The 27,973-nt window shown below is 34.1% G+C and overlaps 1 protein-coding gene across 1 annotated transcript; it reads left to right on the forward strand.

The window, feature by feature from the left end:
* The first annotated feature begins 1,291 nt into the window (after positions 1 to 1,291).
* Positions 1,292 to 26,257, forward strand: RhoGAP5A (Rho GTPase activating protein at 5A). Its single transcript, XM_071587528.1, has 8 exons — positions 1,292 to 1,558; positions 1,640 to 1,690; positions 7,021 to 7,252; positions 8,719 to 9,239; positions 9,736 to 10,017; positions 14,414 to 14,551; positions 18,354 to 18,459; positions 18,961 to 26,257. Exons 1-8 carry the CDS (start codon positions 1,438 to 1,440, stop codon positions 19,175 to 19,177), a joined length of 1,668 nt encoding a protein of 555 aa, XP_071443629.1. The 5' UTR covers positions 1,292 to 1,437; the 3' UTR covers positions 19,178 to 26,257.
* Positions 26,258 to 27,973: the final 1,716 nt, after the last annotated feature.

Below are 27,973 nucleotides of genomic sequence, written 5' to 3' on the forward strand. Positions count from 1 at the left end.
CCTCTTCTTCTATTCATTGGAAGTTTTTTCTGGAATTAACTGTGTTTTTTTATAACCAACCAACTAAATTTTAAAAGCATTATTTACTTCGCCAAAGATCTACTGAACTCTAAAAACCTACAGCAACCTGTTGTAAGTATGTACATATAATGTATGTGTACATTTATAAACATCATCTTATAAGAAAAAATTATCAATTCTATAAGAAAAAGTTCCAATGCTACTTATTAAACCTCCTATTATTTGCACCTAACTATTCAAACCTTTCAGTAGATAGGATATTGTGCCACAAAAAGGCATTTTATGTGTAGGTGATTTTGAATATAATCGGCTATTTAGGTATGCCCAATGTGCATTTGTGACATCAATGGCATAAAACTCAAATTTTATGAAATGAAATTGTAATAGATTTTTTTTAAACCATCCTTTTTAATTTCATGTGATTTTTGTGTGAACAGTTTGGCATACAGCTGTACACCTGTATATGGTGGAATTCCTGTTCTATTTTTTTTAATCACATTTACATGGGAGAATTTTGGCAGTAAAGGAAAGATTAAAAGATTAATTTTTTTCCTACAATTAGGTGGGAAGCAATAGTGTTCATGGAAAGTTGAACACTAAGAATTACCCCTTATTTATTCTAACATTCTTAAACTCGTTAGTGGAAATATTTGCCCAAGATGTGCCAGTTACATACAGAGGTAGTTGTGTAGATCGACACACATGACTATGGAAGTGCTGCTGCTCAACTCTGTCATGTTGGAACCTATCCAGTCTTTGTAGGTAATGCCCCCTTGGCTTTATTGCATTCCCAAATCTCCATGTTGAGATTTCATCTGACATAAGTTCTAGTTTCAGATGTAATATTCTGGTGATTTATTAAATGTTGCTTGTTGACAAAACATTGATCATGTAAATGTAAAATTTTAAAAAATCATGTCTTTGCAAACATTTTGAGAATTTTTTTTGAACAGATATAAAATCTTACAATGCAGAAAAAGTAAGCTATAGTAATCTACATTTGTTATCACTTAATAGCGGTTTTTGCTATTAGAATACCTAATGTGAGCCATAACCTAAAAAGGAAATTGAGAGGATTGGATGTCCCATAATCAGAATGATTGGGCATCGATAAAATAATAAGGGTTGATAGGCTTTTAATTATGGAGATGTACTTGGAAGAATTTTCAAATGGTCGCGCTCAATTGCTCCAAATGTCATAATAGTTAGAATAACAGTTGAAGTATAAATGGCGACGCGCAGCGGCCTAAGCTGTGTTAACGTAGGTAGATCTAAAAATTTGTCATCGTTACAGAAAACTGAAAGTAGTTTCTAATGAGAACGATAAATTAACAGGTATAAAACAAGAATTTCTTGAAATGTCAGGAAGACTTCGTTTCCTCTAAAATAACTTCTACCTTAAATAACAATTTCGTTATGTGTTCCAAGTGCAATGGACCTTTAAATGATTGCAATGTTTTCCTAAAAATTAATCCATTGAAACCAGAGTCGGAGACATGGTGGGATTTAGAATGCGGCTGTAAAGCCATTGAGAAAGGTACTAAAAATAAATACATATCCTACCTAAAAACGTAATATTTTTTTGTAACATTTTATGCTCATGGATATATTTTCACAGGAAAGTCTGTTTTTGATGCTTCACCAGTACATCCAGTTTGGAAACCCGACCGTAAGTGGATCTTACATCTTACTAGATTTAACCATTATTTGTAACTCACCCGAAGTAAAGATAAGAAATATTTTATCACTATGACAAGCCTATTGCCATTGAAAGCGTATCATTTTGTTTAATTTCATGGCTTGTTCCTTCTATGCCGCAGAAGGCATCACCCTGAGAGAAAAGTAGCTTCGTCATTTTGTTGATCCATTGTGGGCAGTTGTTCAATTTGGTTTTCCCTCTATCTTACCCACACAGCAAATAGTATAGTCGGACGTTTTGAAGATCTCTAAAGTGCCCTAATAATCAAAGATAACGTTTCGTGGATATTCTAAGGTGACAATTTGAACCATTTTAAACTTATAAATGTTCAAAAATAATATTTAGTTGACGTTAAATGAATATTTTATTGATGAGTGTAATGTCAGGGGCAGTTCGAATCAAGAAGAATGTCCCCGTATATAATTTTTCAAAAAGTTTGTTTTGAATGCCTGTTAAAACTGTTACCTCTTGAGGTTACATTTTTATATAATTTCCATGATTTTACTCAAATTTTGTACTTCTGAAGTACATCACATTGAAAGATTACCTCAAAAAGTTATTGTCAGTCTCTTGGAGTGGAGAATAAGAACTGCATGTCCTGTATGGCCTCTTCCTTCATCAATGGCTAGATTTATTTCCAGTCCCATTGTCTTGGATGCCAAGACACTGTTGATTATATTACCATTGCCCGTGAATATTGGTGGCTGTGAAGCTCAATGTCTAGTTTGAAGATCATGGCAAGAGATTGTGGAAATGTTACTTATTCATTCATTCTTGCATAGGCCCCACAATAACTTGCAACCATATGCTATTAGAAGAAAAATGGCAGGTCAAGAGTACCCAGTAGGTACTCCTAAACCACTATTCCATGTGAAATGTACAAAAAATCTTTGAGGATAATTCTTAACAGAGATTGGGTTGGTTTGGCAACTGATGAACTGGCTTTTCTCCTGGAGGGCTCGGGTTTGAATCCTGGAGGCAGAAAATATTTTTCTGTGGTATCCCGATCCCTACTTTAGGTACTTTGTGGAGAGCGCTTCAAATGAGTATGCCTTCCGTCAGATGGGACGCCTAACTGCAGACCCCTTGGCGTCTTTCATGAAGGGTAGACTTAAGCCGATTCTGGTTTTCTCTCCACCCTTTCCTCCTCTCCTATCCATCCCGAATGGCACAAATGACCTAAGCTGTTGGTCACCTCTCCTACAACTACTACCTCTACTGTTTTTGTACAATTGAAGTTTTTTTTAATACTCTTAAGACTAATAATAATTTCAATCATAATCCCAGGGTCACTTACTATAGAGTAAATATTTTTTCCCAAAATAGGAATAAATTTTTAGAACACCTTTACAACAGAAATTATTGTTGATTTTAAAATATATAATTCTTATGTTTTACATTGTTGAGATTGATTTTTGAGTTCGGTAAGTTGATTATTTTTTAGACAAATATAACAATTTTTTTATAGGGGAAGTTTTTAAAAGGCTACTCACCCTTCAAGGAAAACCGGAAAGCAAGTGTGGGGCCAAATGCATTTTTTTTAGTGTCAGGGATGTGAACCCTCTTCTATCACCTCTTAGCTATGGCTAAGGCTTAGATCCTCATTTTTGAGGCAGCTGTGGCTCTAATTGTTGTGATAGCCAGGTCTTCTATCATGGAGGGAGTATTTGAGATGTCAGTAGTTAGTACTATTACTAACCTATTGTGCCCATTGACTCCAAAACCAAAACCTCAAATTGTAAAGTAAATCGCCTAGTGTTGAGAAGCAGTTTCTCTTTTGCCTTGATCCTTAATGGCAGAGTAATAACCTAAGGTTTCCTGGACAAGCCACTCTGGACACCTGCAGCTCCACCCAAGCTATGTGATTTTTCAGGTACCAGATCTTCCTGGGAAAGCATAACTGGCTCAGGGAAAGGAACTAGCCCCCCTACCCTGATGTGTGAATTTCACTCGCTGTCGGGCTTAGTACTGGGTGAACTCTACAATCACCTACCAAACCGACCTTCGGGTTGATTACTGTGTTTATGGTTTAATAACCTAAGATATTGCGGAATTTTCATTATGATAATCATGGCATTGATTGGAAAAACTAAAACTGGTGTGAATTCATGCAGAACTTGAAACAAAATAGAGGTGAAAATAGTTCCAGAATCATTCCATATCGCTATTTGGGATTTGATTTGGAGTAAAAACCAAACTTAGTTGAGAATTCATGCCTGAGTCCTTACACCACTAATGAAGATGATGATCCTTCAACTCTCAGAAAATAGATGCTGGAAAAGAATGCTGAAATCTAGTTGCTCAGGCCTGCCTACGTTATGTCTGTCCATGGTTTCTAAAAATCTCCAGAATACTTACGCAATGTAATATCAAAATCATCATTAAACCAATCACAAAAATGAGACCAACTCTTAAAAGCAAAGGATCCCATCGACCTTGTAACTCCTGAAGTATATTAGTTCCCTTGTAATAGTGGCGGACTATGTGGGAGAAATGGGTCGAGCAATTGTCATGAGCCTGAATGAACATAAAATATATTAAGGATTGGACAGCCGGAAACATCGCTGGTAGATTCACTCAGCATCAGTGTCGACCATACCATTTATTATGACAAAGCTATACTACTTAGCTGCTCTTATAACTACTGGGACTGGCTGACAAAGGAATCCATTGAGATCTGGCTTGAGAAGAAAAATTTCATCAAGTCAGCATCAAAATCCTGAATATCCTAGAAATACCTTGAAACCCATTCTTAAGTCCAAAGTAGTGCTTTATCCAATTAGGTTGCACCTGGAGCCAAGTCAGACAACCAACCATTTAGGAGGCATCTGACCCCTGGTAGTATATAGATATATATAAAGAGACCTAAATTGATTTTATGGCTTTTCTTTCATCCCTGACTTGGTAGCGTCTTTCCTCTGTTGTTATTCTGTTCCAAAGAGGAGCTTCTCCTAGTAAGGGGTTTTCTGTTATGATTTGTTGGTTTTTTCAAAGTTCATGTCCTTCTTACACCTGTTTGTACCGTGACATGTGGAAATGAAAGCCTTTAAAATTATATTAATCAATTTCATGGTGTAATTTTTCTTCACTCTGACTTCTATGACTTCAGAGGAAATTGCCCCATTGCCTTTTCACGGGCCTAATGTCATGTTTTATATGTTCTCGGTTTAGTGTTTCTCAGACTCGGACAAATTCCCGACAGCTAGGCCCCAATAGGTGGCAATGATGGTCATGCATTAGATGATTGTACAAGCAACCTTCAAAATTAAATTATCAAAATGCAAAGAGGCTACAGCCTATAATGGGTAGTGCTTGAATTAAATAACAAAAGTGGACAGGTACAATGCTAAGTAGAGACCATTAACCAAGCAACAAACAAACAACTCTTGAACTGAACTTGATAAAATGAAATTCAACCTTGAAGACAATTGCCAAGTTGTCCCTCAAAATGCTAAAAGTTGTGCAGAATTTAACGCAGTGTGCATCCCGAGAAGAGTTCTCCATGAGTATATGTACACCAGGAAAGCCCCAGATCTTTCATACTACTTAGCTATTTTGTAAACCTTTTCAGGTTAGAAAAATTCTTTTTTCCATATTTTTTAAATATCGTAATGCTCTTTGACCAGGAATCACATGCATGTAGCTGTGAGTTTCAGAATTGAGCATCCTACAAAAATGCTTGAGCACCATGTACAACTGACCAAGGAAATTATGGTTATGGATTGTTGAAAACTAGTTCGAAAATCAATAGATATATTATTGAGCTCTTCCTAGAAATTGATTTCGAAAATTTCCAATGATTCAGCCTACTATTTTTCACACAGAAATGCAGCCCTCCACTTGATGATACTTCAGCTCCTGCACACCCCCCTTGCCCCCCCAAATTTCAACAAGGAACTAAGAACAACTACAAATACAACTACCAGCAATGGGTATAACCCTTACCTGGTTGGAAAAATAAAAAAAAGGCCGAAAACAATAGCCCTAAGTTGCATTTCCCCCTCTCATCCCTCCACTTCTTATGACTTCAAGTGGTGTTCAATCCCTTTCCTAAGAGATATCTCCTATAAAATCTCAAATCACCTTCCAACTACACTCAAAGCAGCCTCTTACATACCCCTTACACACTCTAATGGCAAAGAACCACTGGATATATTTAATAAATCAGGCATCTACAAACTGAAATGCGATAATTGCAACGCATTATGTTGGTAAAACTGGGAGGAATTTCAAAACACAAGCCCAAGAACACTCCAGGTGTCACAAAAAGCAAAACCCCAATTGCTTTTTAGCAAAACACCTCTTAGATTGTAACTATAAAAGCAATTTGTCCCAGAAATACTACATGTCCTACCTAAACGATTGAAAATGGATGCTCTAGAGTTAATCGAGATTCGAAGAAACTTGGCGGATCCCAATAAAAGACTTTGTAATGACCAATTATACACCCTCTCCTTTCCAAAAAATTGACCTCAAATGTAAACGAACCCAACGGTTCAACGTACTCAGTTGCATCTATGCCATGACCAGGCCCTATGATATGTAATAACCAAAACAACACCTTTCATCCATTTTGTTTTCTCTTTCCTCGATCACCGACTTTCACTTCCAAAAAATCCCCCAACCCTACACAGCCACCCCTCTCCCAGAGGGTAAACAAATCTAATGATTCTAAGTAGCCGTCTGCTCCTAGTCCCCCCCTCAATAAACCTGGACCAGACCCAACGCCTAGTCATAACCAAGGCACCACTACCTCTTCTTCCCCCATCTCCTCTCTCCGATGGGTATATATTCAACAGCTGTGTGTGTCACTTGTACGTGATAATGCTGTAAGTTGGTAAAATAAAGTCTGTGGACAATTATAAACTCTTTTAATATGGACTTCCATTGTATATATGTGAATTAATCAATCAATCATAATTAACTGTGTTATTGTGGGTAATGGCCTGTTAATGTTTTCAATAAATGAATTCATGGAAAAATTGTACAGCTTAAAATCACATGTTCTTTCAAGCGTTGAGGTACATTTATGCATTATATTTGTTCATACCTGTGTTACTTATAACTATTAGTGATTCCTGACTAGACGTTAGAAGTATTGTATTTGTAGCATAGCCTGCACTCTTTACCCTATTTAATTGACAAAAGGCCAAATATTTGTGGAATCCTAATTCATTTCATAAAATTGATAAGTATTGATACCTAAGAAACACAATTATGCTAATAAGGTGTCTTCATGGTAATTTAAGTGACTAATGTTGTGTGCAGCAATCATGTTTATGTATTCATTCACTTTTCAGTATACAAGCTTCAACAGGAAGCTCCAAAACCTAAGCCGATCCCTTGCCTTCATTCTCTGCCTTACCATAGACCTCCCCAATTTGGCAATGAATTCCATGGACCGATTGGACATGCTGAAGCTGCGCAGCTTCTGGATGAAGATGGGGCATTTTTAGTGAGGGAGAGTCGCAGTCACACATCTGATCAAGATGGCAATTCTCTAGAATCTAAAATATTCACCTTATCTCTCAGGTAGATTATTCATAGCCCAGAGCATCTGAAACTCCTTTTAATTTATTCATTTGCACTGTGGTTCATAGATTCAGTACTGTGTATTTAATTTGTTATGTATATTTACATTTTGATAAAGTTATTAATTTATCCTCCTGTTTATCAACCTGTCCTCTATTGGACCATGTTTATAGGATTCTCTGAAGAGTAATTTCCAAGCTAAAAAGCTATGTTCCTTTTGGCTACTATAATTCCTTGAGATCCATATAACCTGATTTATTTGGTTCACTGTCTATGAAATAATCTCTAATTCATTTATACTAAATACCTTTTATTCTTGTATTTTTTAATTTCTTATGCTTTTTGAATCTTCCTCAAAAATGAGGATGAGTGTCAACCCTAGGTAATCATGTATGCAGTAATCGATACTTTTTTTTAAGTTTTACCTCAAATATTATAAGTTGGGTACATCATTCTAGAAAGGCATTGAATCTTATTTACCATAACATCATTCAGGGTTACTGCTGTTATTAGAAAATCTTGGAAAAGGAGGAAACATTTGTAAGATTTAGATTGCAGAAATAAAGCTTCAAGTGGAAAAGTGTACATTTAAATTTCATATTTGTGAGAGTGGTTGATTTCAGCTAGCTGGTCAATAAATAATATTCGCAAATTAATTCCTCTATCAATAGATCAAATGCTCTGCTTTGTTGTTTTGCATACAGTCATTTTATGTATGCAGTTTTGATCAGTCAGATGTTTTACACTTTGTTGTATGCCATTAGAATCTTAACATTTGAAAGAAATACCGACCTCTTGCCATTACATGTTGAATGGGATCCAGCTTTGATACTGATATTTATGTCATAGGAAATTCTTCTGCCCTCTTATTTAATGGAGGAATCTCTTTTATAGTATGGTGGGAAGCTAGCAGGATTATCACAATAAAAAATTCATATTATCAGTCACTACTCTTATGGTGACAAATATTGCATATTGCCTAGATTTTTCAAATAAAGATCAATATTGATGGTCAACATAAAAATAAACTAATAATAAACTGTGTAAATGTGCAGAATCCTGGACAAATTGCAAAATCAATTTACCTGACTCAACAGCCATCTTTGCAATTTTGAGTTTAATTTAAACTAAGCTGTATAAACCTTGTTTGTTTATAAAATTGAAATGAGCTATCATGGCAAAATATTGCAAGAGATCTCCTGAAAAATTAAAATATTGCATGCATGGCCTTCTGACATGAAGCCCTTGGTGTGATTGAATCATATATTTTAATTGATGTTATCAGGTATGCGCCATCATTTATTAATACATCATTCAAAAATAGTGTAGAAAAACTTGTGCACTTGTATTTTAAAGAAACTGTGACTGACTACACCTTGATAAAACTAGACTAGATAGTGTAAATAGAGCATCTAAAATTTCAATCACAAGATTATTTTCTTATGCATAATATTTCATCATTGCAGGTATGATGGAAAAGTACGTCACTACAGACTTCATCATGATGGTTGCTATCATCGAGTTGTTGGTGGTGATGGCATAATGACTACATCATCAAAATGCTTTTCATCAGTTGTCTCTCTTGCTGCAGATGGCTTGGTCACACTTCACCTCGAGTCCCGTGCTGGGCCTTACCTTCGATCTATGAGTGTAATGACTTCATATGAAGGGAGTCCTTACATGACCCTTAATAGGCTGAAGCGTAGGGCAGCACTGTCACGCCGTGATCAATTAAAGAACACATTAATACCTCCTGTTAACAATGGTGAACAGCTCTCCAGTCCTGCAGCTAAAATTCCTCGTGACTCAAATGTGACCTCACACAATGCATCTACCTCCACTGAAGCACCTGTTTTTGTTCCCAATCAGCTTATATGTTATGAGAAACAGCACTCCTTCAAGGTTCATACTTTCAAAGGCCTCAACTGGTGTGAATTCTGTGGAAATTTCCTCTGGGGGTTCACAGCTCAGGGTGTTAAATGTGAAGGTATAATTTTTAATACACATTTTGTCGTCTATCAATACCCTTTTTTTATTTTTCCTGGGATGTTTTTAATTATTAGATAATTGCTGCATTCTTTAAATATTTTCACATGCTTTTGGCCATAATATGAAAAATTATGGGAGATGAGATTCTATCCTGAGAGGGGTAATTATTGTTCAAACATTAAAATGTATCTCTTAATTAATCCTTCTGTTGTTTTTGGTTGATTTGATGTTCAATGTTTGTGTATTATGAGTAGGTATATATAGAAATTGAGATCCAGTTCCTTAGTCTACTGCTATAACTTAAAAAGTGCATTATAAGGATTGGACAATGCTTTACTTCCTAAGAAATTCATAATATTAATTTTTTTAAAAATCTAGATTTAATCTGATCTAAATAGTTCCCATTAGTATGGGCAGAATACTTTTGCATGACTTTGAAAAGGTAAAATACTGTGTTCATGACGACATGTACTTTCATTTCCAATTTTCCTTAGATTGTGGTTTCACTGCCCACTCTCGCTGCTCAGAGAAGGTACCCAATGATTGTTTGCCTGATGTTGGAATGGCCCGTGGAGTATTTGGTTTGGAACTTTCTGCTGCTCTTGCAATGGAAACTGCTCTATATATTGAACAGTCTATATCACAACCTGTGGTTCCATTTGTTGTTCGATGTTGTATCAAAGAAATAGAAAGAAGAGGACTTGATTCGGAGGGGCTTTATCGAGTGTCAGGCTTTGCAGAAGAAATTGAAGCTCTCAAAATGGCATTAGACAAAGGTATGTTTTAGTGGTATTTTAAATTATAATGTATGTACAGTGAAACCTCGCATAACAAGCGTAACTAATTCTGAAATCTTTCTCTTTTTGCAAAACACTCATTAAGTGAAATCATTTTTCCTGTATATATTGATGTGAAATATATTTTATTCCATGCCAAAAAAAATAAGTTAGGTAAAAGATTTTGTCAAAGAAAATCATGTGTACATAATTTATGGATAATCTTCATATTTTCATGCATTGTGGAATCAACGAACCTGGGATGTGAGCTCAATTTGTAGAAAACAAAGTAAAAATCTAAACAATGCTTATTGTTTGTGATACATTCCTCATTATTTGTTGCTTTGAAGCTGTTTAGAGACATTTTTTTTGCTGATGCTTCAAAATTTTGTGAAAATGTATTAATATTCATTAAATTTGTAGCACGCATAGATACTGCCTCATTAGGGTGATGCTTCTCATTGTATGAAGCAGCAGTTTTCCGTGCTTTCCCATTACCTCCATATCACATTCAGCCTGCTCTTCTGGGATTTTAACTTCTTGAAGGCTCGTGGAGTGTCTCAATAGTTCACCAGAAGTGATTTAATTTTCAAATCTTTCATAAAATAGCAGTGTGACTCAAGTCTTTCATTGGCCTGTGGCCGGGCTATGCATTCTCCTCTGCTGTTATATAGGTTTGTGTTCACATCTTTTGCTTGGAGAGGCCCATCTGGTCACAATTAAAATTCTATTGTATTATATAACCCTCAGAGTTAACAAGCTTCTTGAAATCACGGATGAAGTCCTCAGCTACCTTTGAGTAAAAGCTCGTAACTTCACCATGCCTTGCAATGCTGTGGTTGCCTGTTCTTCTCTTAAACTTCTCAAACCACCCACAGCTTCCCTTAAATACTTTTCTTCGGCCAGTGATGGTCCAGGCATCTTCTTAAAGAGGTCAGCAAAAATCACTTTTGACTTCTCACAAATGATGCCCACATTCATAATGTCACCCTGCATTTGCTTTTTGTTTGTCCATTTAAGAATAAACTATTCAACATGGGTCTCCTACTTTTCCTTTTATACATAAAAAACCTCTCTAATTATTTTGTTAATGGGTCATTGCACATGTATGCAGATGATACAATGCACCTAATTTCCTCCAAGAACAATGCAATAGTGCCGAGAAATAGTGACTGTTTGAGTAAATAGTGTGAAAAAAATTTGATGTTCATGGACAACGAGAAACAATTAACTAATGTCATCCATACCAGAGAAAAATGATAGCCTATGTGCTTTTGAGGATAAATGGGTCCTGTTTTAGTGTTATAATACGACAAAATTCTTAAGGATGTATATACATGCGAGACTCACCTGAAACTCATGTTGACAAAATAAGCTCTAAAGTTGCTATAGGATGTTACCTCCTGAGAAAAATTGTGACCCTGGTTAATGATGTTACGGCTCTCTCAGTTTTTAATGCATTCATTCATAGTCGATTGAAATATGAAATTGCCATGTGGGGGGGCACTCATATTCCATGTACCTCTTTAGGCTGCAAAAATAGGCGGTAAGAATCCTAGGGAAAGTTCAAAGGGGCAATTATTTGTAGACCTTACTTTAAAAAATTCAAGATTTTAACTATTCCTTCTATGAGAAACAAATTTGCACTTTTCTACAGATTAATTGTCACGTACAATGCGTTTCAGTTCATCGAACCATCTTCAGGTACCAGACAGGTATTCCTTCTATGTTTATTTTCCATGCTATTATTATTGTGCGGCAAAACAATGCCATGTTCAATTTGAAAACCAATGGTGATATACATTGGCACAGCACAAGAGGTGTAATGACTGAAGGATAACTACCCATAACTTAGCAATGCTTGCTAAGATCCCTTATTATGTTGTGTGAAATCCTTGAAATCATTACTTTGAAAACTAAGGAAAATTGAAAATTTTTTGTCATATAAGCCTAAACTTTAATCAGCTCCTGTGTGAACATCAATGCTATTCAGTGGATGAATTCATCTCTTTAGGTAAATAATTTTATTCTTAAATATGCTTTCACTGCTCCTGTATACTGTTTTTTTTTAACTTGTGGCTGTACATTTGTATTCAACCCCTAATTTTAAGAAATTGTGTTTGTTTGCAATCAAACAATTTCCATAAATGTCCCAAACATCTCTTTTAGGAACCAATAAACATCAATATCATAATCATTGAGACTATATAACCATTGCATAGATACATAGGAAGGCCTGGAAGTACCTGGCCTCACCTAGAGATAGCGGTAGTTGTTTGAAATGTATCACTATTTTAGAAAGTATGCAATCTATAAAGCATTTTTTTCAAGTTTGAAGATGCAACGTTGTTTAGTATTTGTTTGGCAGCCATCAATAGTGAACGCTTTCAGTGAATTTGTGAAAATGGAGAAAATTGGTCTTCGTTATGTGATACAATACTTTTATTTGAAAGGCCTCACCCCAACCATTATAAAAGCTGAACTGAATTCTACTCTGGGTATGTCTGCTCCTTCGTTTACAACAGTAAAATATTGGGTAGCAGAGTTTAAACGAGGCCGTACTACTACGGAAAGAGCTGTCAAGACGAGCATCGCATTGGTCGACCAAATGAGGTGGCAACTCCAGAAATGGTGAATAAAATCCACTAAGTGATACTGGATGATCGTCGACTGAAAATATGCGAGCTAGTGGGCATTTCAAAAAGTGCGGTACATCGCATATTAACTGAAAATTTGGACATGAGAAAGTTTTGTGCAAGATGGGTGCCATGTTTGCTCACACTTGAAAACTCGCTCACGGCAAAACCAGCGTCGTGAAGATGTTTCAATGGAGTGTTTAGCAAAGTTTCACAGCAACAAAGCAGAATTTTTGCTCCGTTTCATAACCATGGATGTGACATGGGTTCATTTCTTCACACCCGAGACAAATCAAAAATCAAAACAATGGATTCAAAAGGGAGAACCGGCTTGGGAGAAGGTGAAGACCATTTCATCTGTAGGCAAGGTCATGGTGTCGGTTTTTTGGGATGTGCATGAGATAATTTTAATTGACTATCTTGAAAAAGGAAAAACTATTAACATTATGCAAACATTATGCAGTATTATGCGAACTTATCGTGATGTTTGAGCGAAGAAATCAAGCAAAAACGGCTGCATGTGGCTAAGAAGAAAGTGTTGTTTCATCAAGACAATGTACCAGCTCACAAATCTGTAATTGCAATAGCTAAAATTCATGAATTACAGTTTGAATTGCTACCTCATGCACCCTATCTGCCAGATTTATCCCCCTCAGATTATTTTCTGTTCGCAAACTTGAAAAAATGGATCACCATAAAGCTAACAGAAAAAGTGCTAAGCACAATGTCGCTTGTTAAGCATGATTTTTTTCTAAAAATATTTTTGCGAATTGCAAATTATTTAGTATGTGAAGCACTCATTAAGCGTGGTTCCATTGTGCAGAGGGGTAGTCAGGATAATCGGGTTAGAAGATGTTTTGCAATCCATTAAGCAAGTGAATCATATCATCAACCATATGCAAGAACTATATCCAGTTTGAATTTCTATCTTACTGTTGATTTCTTAGTATCTTTCTTTTTACTTAAACACATTTTTAATGATTGGTTGCATAGAATTTCAGCATTTTAAGGATGACAACCAAATTTAATTGAAAGTTATCAACCTTCAAAAAAATTTGGTTGTAATATTTTCTGGATGAAATAGTATCACATTAATAAATATAAATAATGGTGGTAAATATCAGTGAAATTTAAAATAGGTAATGATATAATGCAACATTTCTTGATTTAAATGTAAACTCCCTTATCTTCCTTCCTGTACAGCTACAGGATAAAATGTGTGTATGTACAAAATTTTACAAGCTTTCATTCTTTTTAACATGAAAGAAAGTTAGATGAATTTCAGATCTTATGTTGAAACACCTTAAGTGTTGAAGGTGTACATTTGCTGACTGGCTGGAAAAATATTAATCCCTTTACAATTAACATTAATCAAAGGAATAAAATGTTATTGTGGTTATAACAAAAAAATACTAAATTGAATTTTGAAATTTCAACATTCTACAACTTAAGTGTTTGGTTCATAGGCCATATAATCAAGTGATAAAATATTTGTAAAATTTCAACTTCTATCTTCTCTCAAATTATTTTACGTTATTTTTAAATCTTTCAAATTCTTCAAATAAATGATTTTATTTGTTTATCCTTTAGAGTGGGAGTACTCTAGGATTGTAAATTTATTTTGTGCACTTTTTAAAGTTAATTATCTGGTCCCATAATCATAAGTCTAGTCTTGTAATTTCTTTTTGGATGTTGAAAGAATTAATCTGTTTCTAGACCCAGAAATCAGTTCCTTAATCAAATCTATTTTTATTTTTTAGATGGTGAGCGCGCAGACCTCAGCCCAAAATCCTTCGAAAACATAAATGTAATAGCTGGAACTTTGAAGCTGTACCTGAGACTTCTACCAATCCCTCTTATTACATTTGATGTTCATCCAATGCTAATTACTACTGCTCGTAAGTATGGATATCTTAGTGTTTTTCAAAGAAAATCTCCACCAGAAAATCCTTCTGTAAATCAGCTTATCTCAGAACTATATGGCATGAATGTTTTATCAAACCATGACAAGGTTTAGTCACAAAGTGTGTATGTAGTTTCTTTTTACGCAGTCTATATATTCTGGTGTGTAATTCCCCCGTGCCACACTCGCTAGTGGTGGTTTGCAGTGCACTAAATAAACTAAACTATAGAATGCCACAGTATAATGGCTCAAAGTATCCTCGGTTTTACCTTGAGAAGATTTGGCCGATTTGCAGTATGAGTGTTGGCTTGTAAAGAATAGAAAACCTGTTTTGTATTAAAGGTTTGAAAAATTTCATGAAATGAAACTTAATTACCCAGAGAAATGCTGCATTACTTATAACAAATGATTCTTTTTTTTTAAGATTGATTAATTGCATTAGGCAGTTTCTCAATTAGCTGATAAATGATAATTTTGGCAGAATTGTATTCAGGGAGGCGCTCATCTTGGAATTAACTACTACACACTCACACACAATTAAAGATACAACACTAAAACTTATGACCTTTTCATTTTGATTTTTCCAAAACCAAAATTCAATGTTTAATGAGAAATGTAGGCATTTTGTCAGTGATGTAAATTAAATGATAATCCACCTTAGTCAGGAATTTCAGTGCGTGGTGTAATTTGATAATATACAATGCCACAAATTCTAGAGAAAAGCTAAATATTTCAAGCATGAATTTAAATCGAGACAAAAATTCACAGTCAAAAATTGAGTCTTGTGTCAATCAAATCATCTGTAGGCAGATGAAGGTAAACGATGAGACAGCTTATCTGTTCAGGCAGTAGGAGAATTTATTTTTACTGATTTTAGTTTGTGAAGTGGTAGTGTCTGGTTAAAATGTTTTGCTTCTAGATTGTACTAAAGTGACAGAAGATATAGGCATAAGCCTTGCGTGGAGAAATAAGGGTTCTATAGTAATTCTGAAGTTTTTCATATTGATCACTCAACTGTGAAACTAAAAATATGAATTAGCAATGAATTTTTAAAACTAAGAAAAGAAACAAATTTTATTCTCAATGTCGCCATACTGTGGCCCCTTGATTATTTTGACCTCTCAAAAGTTGACATTTTGAATGTGTAATTAACTGCTGAAATAAGAAATATATTGCTTAATATCTCTTTGCTCCATATTTTTTAATTAAAATTTTTGGATAAATTTACTAAATAAATGATAGAGCTTAATTAATTAATATTACACATGATTCTGTAAAAACTATTGCTTCCAATTTTTCCTAATTTCCTTAGTAGTTCTGCGGTTATGTTATCTATTCCCACAATCTTGTTTGATTATGTTTCCTTTAATTCCTTTTCTGTCTCATTATCTAGCATGGCTTGACCTAAGTTATCCTCTTCGACATCATGTTACTTTTCTTTCTATTAACTCCCTATCATAATAACTATACCATCTACATAGTTCTTCTGTTTACGAATACTTTCCATGTTGTCTTATCTAGTTAAGGATCCCCCAGGAAATTATTTTATTTAATCATAATGGAGTGGCCTCCTGAGGGTTACTTATATTGGGTAATCTACTGGTTAAGGTAGGTTTGGAATGGACATAACTATCAAATAAAGATCTTGTCTCTCCCAACAAAACAACCCAACATCTTAGCCTACAACAAGTCCCTCTTCATCTCCATGTACTTCCTTCCTCTTTTCATCCTATCCAACATCCCTATCCTATTCCTGCCCCTTCCTTGTTTGCCTAGCATTCTCCCCCCAATCACAGTTGTCAACTTTCCATTATTGATCAATATGCTTTGCATTCATTTTTCCTGTCTCCTTATGATTTCTCCCTAGCATCCGTTCTCCTCCCCTATCATACCCAGCACTTCCTCATTTGTTTTCCTTTCTCTCCACTTCACCTCCTCCATACCCACATTTCAAAAGCCCCCAATCCACACCCATCATCATGCTTCAATGACCATGTGTCCGCACCATATGTAACTAAATTCCGTATTGAAGTTTTGTCAAGCCTTTTCTTAACATCCTTACTCAAAGTCCCTGTTATCGATTCCCTCCTTCTGAAACCTTCGTTGTTTAATGGGATTCCTGAGGATTATAGAATATATTATTTCAATGTGTTAATTGTGTTTTCAAGAGTTTCTCTTGACCTGGTGATTTCCCCAAATATGTCGATACAGGATACTGCTGGTGTCATAGGTCAACAATGTTTCTATTTTCATATGCCATTACCATTTTTAAAATTTCATGCCAATGGTATATCTCTGAGTGATGATCGAATCAAGATACCCATGATAATGGCAATGTGACAGTATTGTTAGAGGCACTATTTATCCGTGATATATATTTACTATAGTTGTGATTACTTTTTCGTAAAAAAACAATGTTGTTGAAATTGTTTTGCATTTGCCTTTATGCAGCTACTGAGAGAGTAAATTGTTGAAACATCTTTGTTGCTATCTCCAAACACAGTAAACCATTACTGTCTTGAGCAAATTGCAGTTTTCGAAGCTTTCTAATGGAACTGAGGGAATCTTTCACCTTGTGGATCCAACATTGTGTGAACTGATACCATTTTTCTTTTGGCATGCTAAATAAAATCTTAGTGCCTATTTATTATAGTTTAGACAATTTTTATTTTTTATTACTTTTCAAGTTGTTGCAGTATCTGAAATTTCTATGATCCAATATTGATTTGTCACAAGCAAGTATCGTTTGGACCAAGAGAAAACAATACTTTATAAGTTCCACAATTTTTTAATCTAATGATTTCATCAAACAGTCAGGCATCTTCAGGACTGTAAAACTTCTCAGATGATGTAGACTGTTTGACCAAACCGGCCATTTAAATAAAAAATTGTGGTCCCTGTAAAAGTTTTTTTGCCTCTCTTCATCATGAAATTCCATGAAATTTAGCCTAATATCATTGAATTCAAGTATTGTACCCCTGGTGGCGAAACCACGGAGTAAAGCACTCATTCAGTTCCCATTAGTGCAGTGTATCCAAGGATAAGAAAAAAAATTTAAATTAATTTTAGTAAATGATTAACTGTATAAAAACAAAGTATCATATACTGATGTATCCTTGCTGCTTCTGGGAATTACCATTGTGTGGGTTGGCTTTTTGGACAACAGTTTCGGCCCCAGTCCTGGAGGTGTCTTCAGGTCAAAATGATCTGCGTTGCATTTTGGCCACTATATTGGAGATGCTGGCTGGCATAGATCACCATGATTAGTTGTTCCTTGGCAGTAAGGTGGAAATGCCCTTTTCCAAATCGAAGTCAGGATGTAGCCGTTCTCACGGTTGAATTTGTTTGGATTTTTCGTTTTTCTACCTCTTCTCTTATGAGTCTCCGGAAGATGCCTTCAGGACTGGGGGCGTAACTGTTGTCCATCAAGCCAACCTATACGATGGTAATTTTCGGAAGTAGCATGGAACCTTTATCAGAAAGCAGAAGCCTTAATATTAAACTATCATCCAATTTTATTAAATTACTGCTGCAGTTAATTCTGGATGTCAGATTTGTATTTGGTGTATGAGGCCCAGAAGTTTTCGATGAAGATAAATTTAGTTCTTTAAAATCTGTGGTTTGAACTGAAGTTCTTATGAATATATCCAAGGAGCAAAGAAGAATCTTTGCCTTGGGCATACATTTATTTCTCTCCAATGGTTGTTGTCTGTAGCTTTCTATTGATTTGTGTTATTTTCTTTGATATTCATTTTGCTTCTTGTTAGGAAAATGCATATTATTCTTTGATATTTCAGAGATGAAAAATCCATCTGAACAAGTTAACAGCATGAAAGAAGTTGTCATGAATCTTCCTCCTGTTCATTTCAACACATTGAAGTTTCTAATTGAGCATCTTTCAAGGTGAGATTTTATAGGAAAAGTAATGGAAATGGTTATGTTATTTCTGAAGTCCTCTCTAGACCACGCCTGTTGAATTAAATTCTTAAACTGCTCCAATATTTCTCATTCATATGAATTATGTGCTTTAATACATTAATATTTGAGAGGGGTTGAGGACTTTTGATGGATGGAGCGATGTATTGGGGGAAATTGAATTTATGTACTTGGAACCAAAAATTCTAGAAATGTTATATATATAATTCAATGGTATAGACAATGCCTGAGTCTTAACCAGGGTTCACTCTAGGAAAAGGTGGTGAAACAGTTCCCTGATTTTTTCCCATTTTACATGTCTGAAAGGCTAAGAGTTGCTGGTTCTTGTTGAGTTTCCAAGATACATCAGTAAATCGAAGGAATCTGAATTTCTTTAAAATTAATTCCACTGTTCATGAATTTAAAAAAATGAAGAGGTGGAATTTTTTCCATTTTCATTTATAGTAAATTCATTTTTCTTTTGCACAGGGTGTCTCAATTTGAGAGTGAAAACAAAATGACTGCCCACAACTTGAGTACTGTATTTGCTCCTACCTTAATGCCAGCGCCAGATTCTTTTTTGAAGAGTGTATCTCCATTGGGCAAGTCTTCATGTATGGGAGGGATGCTTCCTGGAATAGGGCATGAAATTTCTGCCCTGGAGTGCATGATCACCAACCACTCTGTAATTTTTAGCTCCTCGTAGCCAATTTTTTCAATATTTGATAAGTGATGGCTTATTTTTGGTTCACATATTATTGGTGAATACCTGAGTTCTTGGATTATTAATTTTTTACATAGAGTTATACCAATGAAATATTTTACTCTTTCTGTATTTAAAAACTATATGTTGTTATCAATGGGATTTCTCTTGCTTATCCTATCTGTCAAGAGTTTAACTGAGAATTTTGCTACAAATGGTTGATATTATCAATGGTAATTGTATTTGTTTTAAAACAAGTTTTATTACACTGCACTTATTTACTCACACTATTAAAACAGAATTTATTAGCAGCGGAAAAATATATTGGAGTTGGGTTGCACAATTAGTAAGATGGATTTAGTTCCTGTTGTCTGCAAGTGGAGAGGTTATGTGTTTTTTTTCTCATATTCATATTATTGGTTTTTGTTTTCTTACTTATTCAAGGTGATTTTGGAACTCCCTTTGCCCTAAAGTCAAGAATCATAATTAGATAATGTTTCATTACATATCTTGTTTGAAATAATAGAAAAATTCAAATATATCCATACATTATAAGTGTTCATATCTTCTTTGCTTAGTTGATATCTGAAATTTTATTTTATTTGTCTATGTTGTGATTTTTACTATAGTAAAGAGTTTATGAAGATGCTTGAGAGGAGTAAAGCGTATAGCATTTGTGATAATGAGCCTGAAGGTAAAGTTTCTGTGAATCATGTGCAATGGCATAGCCAGATGATTTCTGGGTTTAAAACTTCCTCCTGTTAAGAAATTCAATTTATTAATAAGTCGCATTTCTACTTAGCTGCAACTGCATTAATAACAAATGGTTCATGAGTTATATATGGTCTGGCATGGGTCCAGCGCATATTTGGAATTTTGTTAAATAGAATTGTTTCCATAATTGTGGCTTACTACCTACAGTGGTAATTAACCAGCTATTACCCAGAAGCTTGTGGTCATTGACAGATAAGTGTTTCTCAACCTTATGATTAATGATTATAACATTTTGATTCCACATGGGCATCTCAAAACACTGAATGGGATCTCAGTATATGGCCTAATTGAAAAAAATAATATTAAATAGGCAGATTGTCAATGGCCAACAGTTTCATGTTTATTGATATATGACCAATGATGGCAATGGACAACCCACCTATTTTATCATCATTCAATCAAAGTTTGACATTTGCCTTGCTCTCAAAACAAGGATGGTGTAGTTTGGTATGGCTTGGGTAATTTAAAGTTCTAGTACCTTATATGTACTTACTGAATAATTGTAGGCATGACTGTCTTCCATTCTTCAAAGCCATGTTTGTAAATTATGGCTGATTGTTGCGGTCTCGTTCAATTGAAATATTCACTGGAAAGGAGCTTCCCAAGGGAAATTTTTGCAGCTTGATTGGTATGCAATGATTTTAAGCATTAGCTTAGTAATGAAAAGTATCTAAGATTATTTTAGGATGATTTAAGAACTAAGAACTGTGAGAGTTTATAAGTGTACCTGTGTCCTATAAACATGGCCTATTTTTCATACCAAAGTTAAGTTATAATTCCTTCATTGCCTTTGTGTACTAGGTCTTGATTATAATGTGTTGCAGAAATCTAGTATAGCCGGTTCTTTTCTCCTTAAATCATACTCACCTTTTTCAAGTTGCCCTATATGATGTGGTTCTTGAATGTGTGTTAAAATTCTTCATATAGAATATGATTTTTGAGTAAGTAAAACTATTAAATATTCTTTTCTAAGTATTCCCGCTTCAACTTTCAGAACTCAAAAAATGTTATAAATTATCTTTTATTTGAACTTTGATGACTTATTTCACCAGCATAATGAATTCTTACTGACATTATACTGTATTGTAAAAATATGTCATATAAAAATTGAATTTAATGCTTTCACTCTTGCCTAATTTTTATTTCTGATGAATGATTTCAGGGAGTTACTTAATTCTCAAGGCTTTGTATACTGTCGTTCTTATAGTAAGATAATGATAGTTATTTTGGATTAGAAATAGAAATTAAGCATAAAAACAACTAGCTCAAACTTATCTCTCATTTTATAGTCCCTAAAATCATTAAAATAGGAGACAACCTGAAAACTTCAAGGCAAAATAAATTAATATGGATAGAGTATTCACTATAAAAATTAATTTGGACTTAAGTCATCAGATCTTTTTCAAATAATTATTTGTTGGCAAAAATTATAATCCCTTGCAGTGGTTATCATTAAAATATCAATACTCTTCTTTTGCTGTGTTTTCATGTTGGCAGTTCCTGCAAACCTTGTCAAACCACTTAGCTAGTGAACTGGCAATAGAGTTACTCAAAAAAACAGCATACTTATTATAAGTATCTCCATGCAAACACAGTCTTATGCCCAATTTTTGTTCGAGGGAAAATTAATTTGGTTATCCCTGGAAAGAAATCAATTTTTCCTCAATCAGCAACTGGACATAATAAGTGTGTGTTTACTTATTATCTACATGGCAAGGTTAATTTATTGTTAATACATATCTGCCCTCTTGTTTTATTGTTCTGTAACTTCATTTGTAATGTGTATGTAGGCACTGATGTGAGGGTACTGAATTATCAGTTATATTAAGTTATTATAAGTTCATAGTCTTGGTTTTCTTCATAAATGGGACTTAATATTCTTTTTAATGTGTAAAGTGTATCATTGTAGCTGAGTGACTAAATGCTCAAGTATAAGATAATTAATTGGCAATCCTTATGTTTGGAATGAAGTGTGAAAAATGGTAACAACAATTTGGAGATGGTGAAGTGCCTATTGAGGATAAATTTCTGGTAGCACAGCTGCAATTAATATATATAATGCAAGCATTTACCTTGCAGATAATGGTATCAACCTTCTATATCTTTGAGTATGAAGTTTCCCCTCTGTCAACCCTGATTTTCTTTTTAGTCTTAAATATAGACTCAGATTCTTGTTCTAGCATAATTCAAATACTAGGACATGTGCCAAAGTTATGTTAATATATTTGGTGAAAGTGGCGTTTGAATGGAACAAATGTTCTTGATACTTAGGTTTTATAATGTCTCACTGAACTGAATATTAAATTTAACCTCTTAAGAGGCTAAGACTCAGTTTTATAAGTGCTACTCAAGTTGAAAACCAACCATTAAACAGCTCAATAACTGTCACAGTTTAAGGTTAACATGGTGGATATCCTTGATGATGAAAGGAGACACTGCTTTTCTTCATAGAATTTTTGATTTTTTAATACAATTTATGTTTCATTACAGCATAAGATCTTCAAACTGAAGATGTTACGCTTTAACAAAACCTAGATAGTAATAAAAAAATATATGTGGAAAAGCCAAGTGTCTTCTTTCATCAGCTCAATAACTGGCTGATGATGGTAACAATGTTTACATTCACTGATGAGCAATTTTACTTGTTTATAAAATTGTATTTGTTGGTAATCTCTACGATAAGTAAATGCTCACATTGACTAAACATTTGATTTAATGAGGCATTTTAAAACCAGGCCTTGATGTGATGTAAAACTATTCAGTTTTCAGTCAAGTAAATTGAATTATTGACTTATACAAGTCTCATTGTTTTGTAACTCCACTAAATCCTGAATTTCATTAGTTTGAAAAAGTAAGAAATGTCCGTACTGATACCCAGAGCTATGCATTGCTTGGTTATACAAGCAGTATATATATTACATTGTGTATATTCTCTTCATTCTGTACTCTGCATGTAATTGTTCCTCTATGTTAATATTGCTTTTCTACCTCACTTGAATGATCTTTTGGGAATGTTCATTCTAAATTGTCACTCTGTTTTTCCCTGATAGTTAATTTAATTAGCGAAGGTATGATTTTGAAAATGTTAGTTCAACCCAGTCAACTTGGATTCAAGCAATTTTGTAGTTACTGTAACTTGTGATGGTTGTAGGCTATAATAATTACGTACTGAGTTATTTTGCCGCTGTGTACTGATTAATACCAATGACAAACTTAGTCAACCTTTATTTATGTTTGGCCTTACTTTAGTATCACAGTTAATTACTGGTAATGTAATGTATTTAGTGTTAAGATGGTACCTGGATATATTTCCAGTTCAGTGGATATAAAATGTGCTGGTTTGAATAATTCTATGAATTAAATTTGTGAAAAAGAGAAGTGGCTGGTTAATCTCAATGAATGTGTAGGGGGTTTGTGATTAGGTTGAATAATCATTGGTCTTCCATACTAGCAGTACTTCCAGTTTTTGAATCATGCAAAATATTTAAATAATAATGCAATATAAAATTATATGTATTCTGCTAATCATGTTGGCCTTGCCTGTATAAATAGTTAATATTTTGAGAAATTGGCGGTGGTTTTCTGTGGTACACATCTTGCTCTGTATTGAATTTTTTAAGTGGGATTATGTTTTTGTTCAGTGAGAGTTAAATAATTTTCATAATTTAAGCTTAAACAAATCATGAGATTAATTCACTGTGTTCTTTTTTATATTAATGTTATATCATATGGATATGATATAACATTAATAAAAAATATAGCTGAGAGTCCATCAATTTATTAATAGCTGATAATCCATTTGTAATCTAAATGTATAATATATTTTTCCTAATTCCATTTTTGATGCTATTTTGGTTCAAAATATATGTATTAATTTGTAGTCGGTGCAGCTTTTCATCATTTTACATGTAAGAATACAAGCATGTATCCTGACTTGGAATAATCAGCATTTTTTAACTTGTTATCACTGGGAATATTTTGTTGTGCTTCAATTAGGACATGCAATAGTTGTCATTACTCCTGGAATGTACATGCAGTTCAGAAAGTCTTATGCAGCTGGGGATGAGACTTGAGTTCACCATATAATGGGAGGGGTTTATTCCTGAATGAGTGCCTTAGAATTGAGTATCATAATTTTAATTTAATATAATGTGATAATTATTAATGAATTTAATATAGATGAAATCTATCATAATTATGTTTGTTAGAACTAAAAGAATTTCTGGACACATTTTTCCTGGAATTATGTTGACCCAATGTTATTCAGGAGACTTTTGTTTTATCGCAGGTTAAAATGATGCATGAAAAAGGCAGTTTCTACAACATGAAACAAGCATTAATAATCGGTATTTACTCTTCTTTAATTACTAACCCTAATACAAGTTATCAGTTTTTCTTTCCAAAATACCATAGTTGTGAAATCTTTTGTGTATGCTGCTTTTAAAAAGTTACTATTTCCTTTTGTGATGTTTTTGTTTGCTTAGAGGCTCATAATTTTAAGAATGATACATATTTTAAATTAATGACTTAAAACAAAGAGTTACGTTTTCTGCATTAAGTAGTTTCATTTATGTTTTATGGTAGTATTTTTGGTATAGTAAGATTTAAATAGTATGTTACAGATACTTATTTCTTTGAATTTACCTCTAAATGCTGCATAGTTTAATGTATCTGTTGAGTTCTCATGATAATGGTCAAATATACCTGGGCAAGCGGAATGAATGAGAGGTATTGCTGGTTATGTATGTTTTTGAAAGATAATTTTGTATGCTGTAATTGTCATATATTTTCTTTAACCCTGAGATTTCAGATTAATACTGTGATAGATTTAGTAAGGGGGTAGTTTAATGTTCTGTATAGGGTAAAACCATATCATTTAAAGATAACTTGTCCATGCATTATTTGAGTGTTCTTTTATATGTTTACAAACATGCCACTTATAGGAACCTGGGTAAAAGCTTTAGGCTTTTATAAAGGTCAGCCCTGGCTTGAAGAAAATATTCTGTAATGGAGACATTCATTGTGAGGAAAGAAAACTTCTAAGAAATTGAAAAAATGTAATTTCCCTGTGACAGTGAAGGGTTGTTAGGAAACCTCATAGGCTAAGACCAAAAACTACCATGAGAATCATGGCCTTTTAATGCATTCAAAATATACTTTTACCAAAATTATTTTCAAATCATTTGTATGAGCTATGAGCATTCTAATTCATGGGACATTTGTGTATATTTCAGTGACATCAACACCTACATTAGTTGCAGTGGCAAATTCGGAATGATATTTTTCAATAGTTTTATGTATGTATATTCCATCAGTATTTTACTCATGCACATGTATTTTTATCTTCTTTGTTTTAATGTTTTCTTAAAGACTGCAGTGTGACTGCATTTGATGTACTTCGCAAAAAATTTATGCATATATATTTTCGTGGTTGAATGTGTCTGTGGCAGTTATGATTTCCCAGGATGATCTGGTATCTGAGAAATCATACAGCTTGGTCGGAGCTGATGGTCCCTGAGAGGCTTGGCCAGGAATCGGACCAGGACCCTCCTGTCACTACTGACCTGTCAGAACTTTACCCATATATATATGTATATGTGTGTGTGTGTGTGTATGTGTGTATATATATACACACATATGCATATGTATATATATATATATATATATATATATATATATATATATGTATACACACTCACACACATTCAAACGCGAAATCCCGCCATATGGCGGACAAATATTCATTCACATGGAAATAGATGTAAGGAAAAGGCATAGGAACACATATAAAGGACGAACGCAGGAGAGGTAGGGATGGTGGAATCAAGCAGATCACAAGTGTAAAAATATTTCCTTGACCGGGACTTGTACACTGGATCTTTCCACTTGCTGGTCTTTCTTTTTTGTGTTTCTTTGTTTTTGTCTGCAAGTGCTATCTTGGTATACATTATTATTCACATCTGTGAGACTTTCATATAAGTTATATATGTATATGTGGCCCACCAATGTATCAGGTCATGGTAGTCCAGGGGGTAGAGCTTTGGACTATTGACCAGAAGGTCCTGGGTTCGATTTTCGGGGAAGTCTCAGGGCACCTGCAGCTCCACCCAAGCTATGTGATTTTTCGGGTACCAGATCTTCCTGGGAAACCATAACTGGCACAGGGAAAGGAATTGGCCCCCTACTCTGATATGTGAATTTCACTCGCTGTCGGGCTTAGTACTGGGTGAACTCTTCAATCACCTACCAAACCGACCTTCGGGTTTATTACTGTGTTTATGGTTTTTACATATATGGACATATATATATATATATATATATATATATATATATATATATATATATATATATATATATATATATATATATTTATATACACACACACATATATATGTACACACACACACATATATATGCACACAAATACATACATTTACAATTTCATAGCTTGTGAAAAGTGGTACCTGCATATTTTTAAAATTTTTATGTAGGAATGTGTATTAACGTGTGGGAGTTTAATTTAGTCATCAGAACTTAGTAAAATCAATCATTTTTGGATCATTCGAATGCCCATTCTGTGCATATTAATGATGGATGTAGTAATGTGATTTTGTCATCTGTTTCTAATTACATATACATTTCTTATTTGTGTCAACCTTTGAAAATTATCAAGCGAAGTAAATAGAGATTCCTCTGCAAATGGAGTTCCATAATCAGTCTAATACCTTTACTTGAATGTACTGTTACAACTTGATAATATTTGCCTAATCAAAGACTATTTTTATTTAGAATATTCTGTGCTTTTTCATCCTACAGTCTGTCTTTAAAAACTGTGATAATGTACACTTTCTTTTCAGCACAATAACAGTATTCAATGTGAACTTCGATTAAAAGCTTTACTGTGTAACTTGTACGTGAATTATAATTTTATACATAATGAGTGCAAATAAAATATTCTCAATTGAGAAGTATTTTCATTTTTTGGGGCTCCTAAAAATGTGGAGAAAATTATTTATTAATTTTTGGCATAACATGCTGACAGATTAATCTTTGTAGCTCTTGTTTTGTTTGTTGGTAATTTTTTCTTTAGCTCTGATGTTAAGGTGGAAATGGTAACGCATGTTATACACCATCTTGGTCAATACCAATGGTATATCAAATTTAAGTAGATAGTATGCCCAGTTGCAAACTGTAATTTTGCCTCATTGACGATTCACTTCTTTTTAGGTTTGGTTAAAAACTGGTTTACTGGAAGTGTCATTAGAGAAACCATTAAGAAAGTATATTGTACAGAACTTAAGGGGATGAAACTGTGGTGCTGGTAGAAGTCATATTACGTTGAGTTACTGTAAAGCATGATGTCAGAGGAACAAGTATAACATTTTGAGAGGAAAGTTCATTCTGCCAAAAGGCAGTGATTGTGAATGAAACATGTTGAAGATGGGGTAAGAAAAATGGGTGAGTTAAATGAAGAAAATAAAGGGATGGAGAGGAGAAATAAGGATTAGATGTTGACCAACTTAGCCTAGGCAGAATCCAGACCCATATGGGGTCTTGATGTACCATTTTTCTTTGCAGTTAAAAATTTTTTTCCATTATGTCAACAAACTTAATTTTTTATAGGAACGGAAGTGAGATCATGGTGATAATTTTTTGTCGAGCTCCTGCAAACGTTAATTTTTGGACCTCAAACCTAAAATTTCTTGCCGAGGGCGTCCTTTAAATACCAAATTGTTCCCTGAACTGGGTTTTGATTTCAGTATGAAACCACATTTGTATGGAAACATGCCATCAATTTGGTTTTACTATTTCTGTCTTATGCTGATTAATGGGAGATCTTATTAATACAATGATTTCCTGACTTCCAATGCCCATATGCAGGAGTGGGGTTCCAGTCACTGCTCGAGTAATGTGTCATTAGAACTTATGATGCAGTTTTTATATGCCAAACTGTAGACATCATGATGGCTTTTATCTATTAGCTTTAGACTAGCCCTAGGCTTTTTTCATGCCTTTTCATTCCAT

This window comes from Hetaerina americana, unplaced genomic scaffold (genome assembly GCF_022747635.1).
Source record: "Hetaerina americana unplaced genomic scaffold, ioHetAmer1.1.p SCAF_3, whole genome shotgun sequence".
Classification (NCBI taxonomy): Eukaryota; Metazoa; Arthropoda; class Insecta; order Odonata; family Calopterygidae; genus Hetaerina; species Hetaerina americana.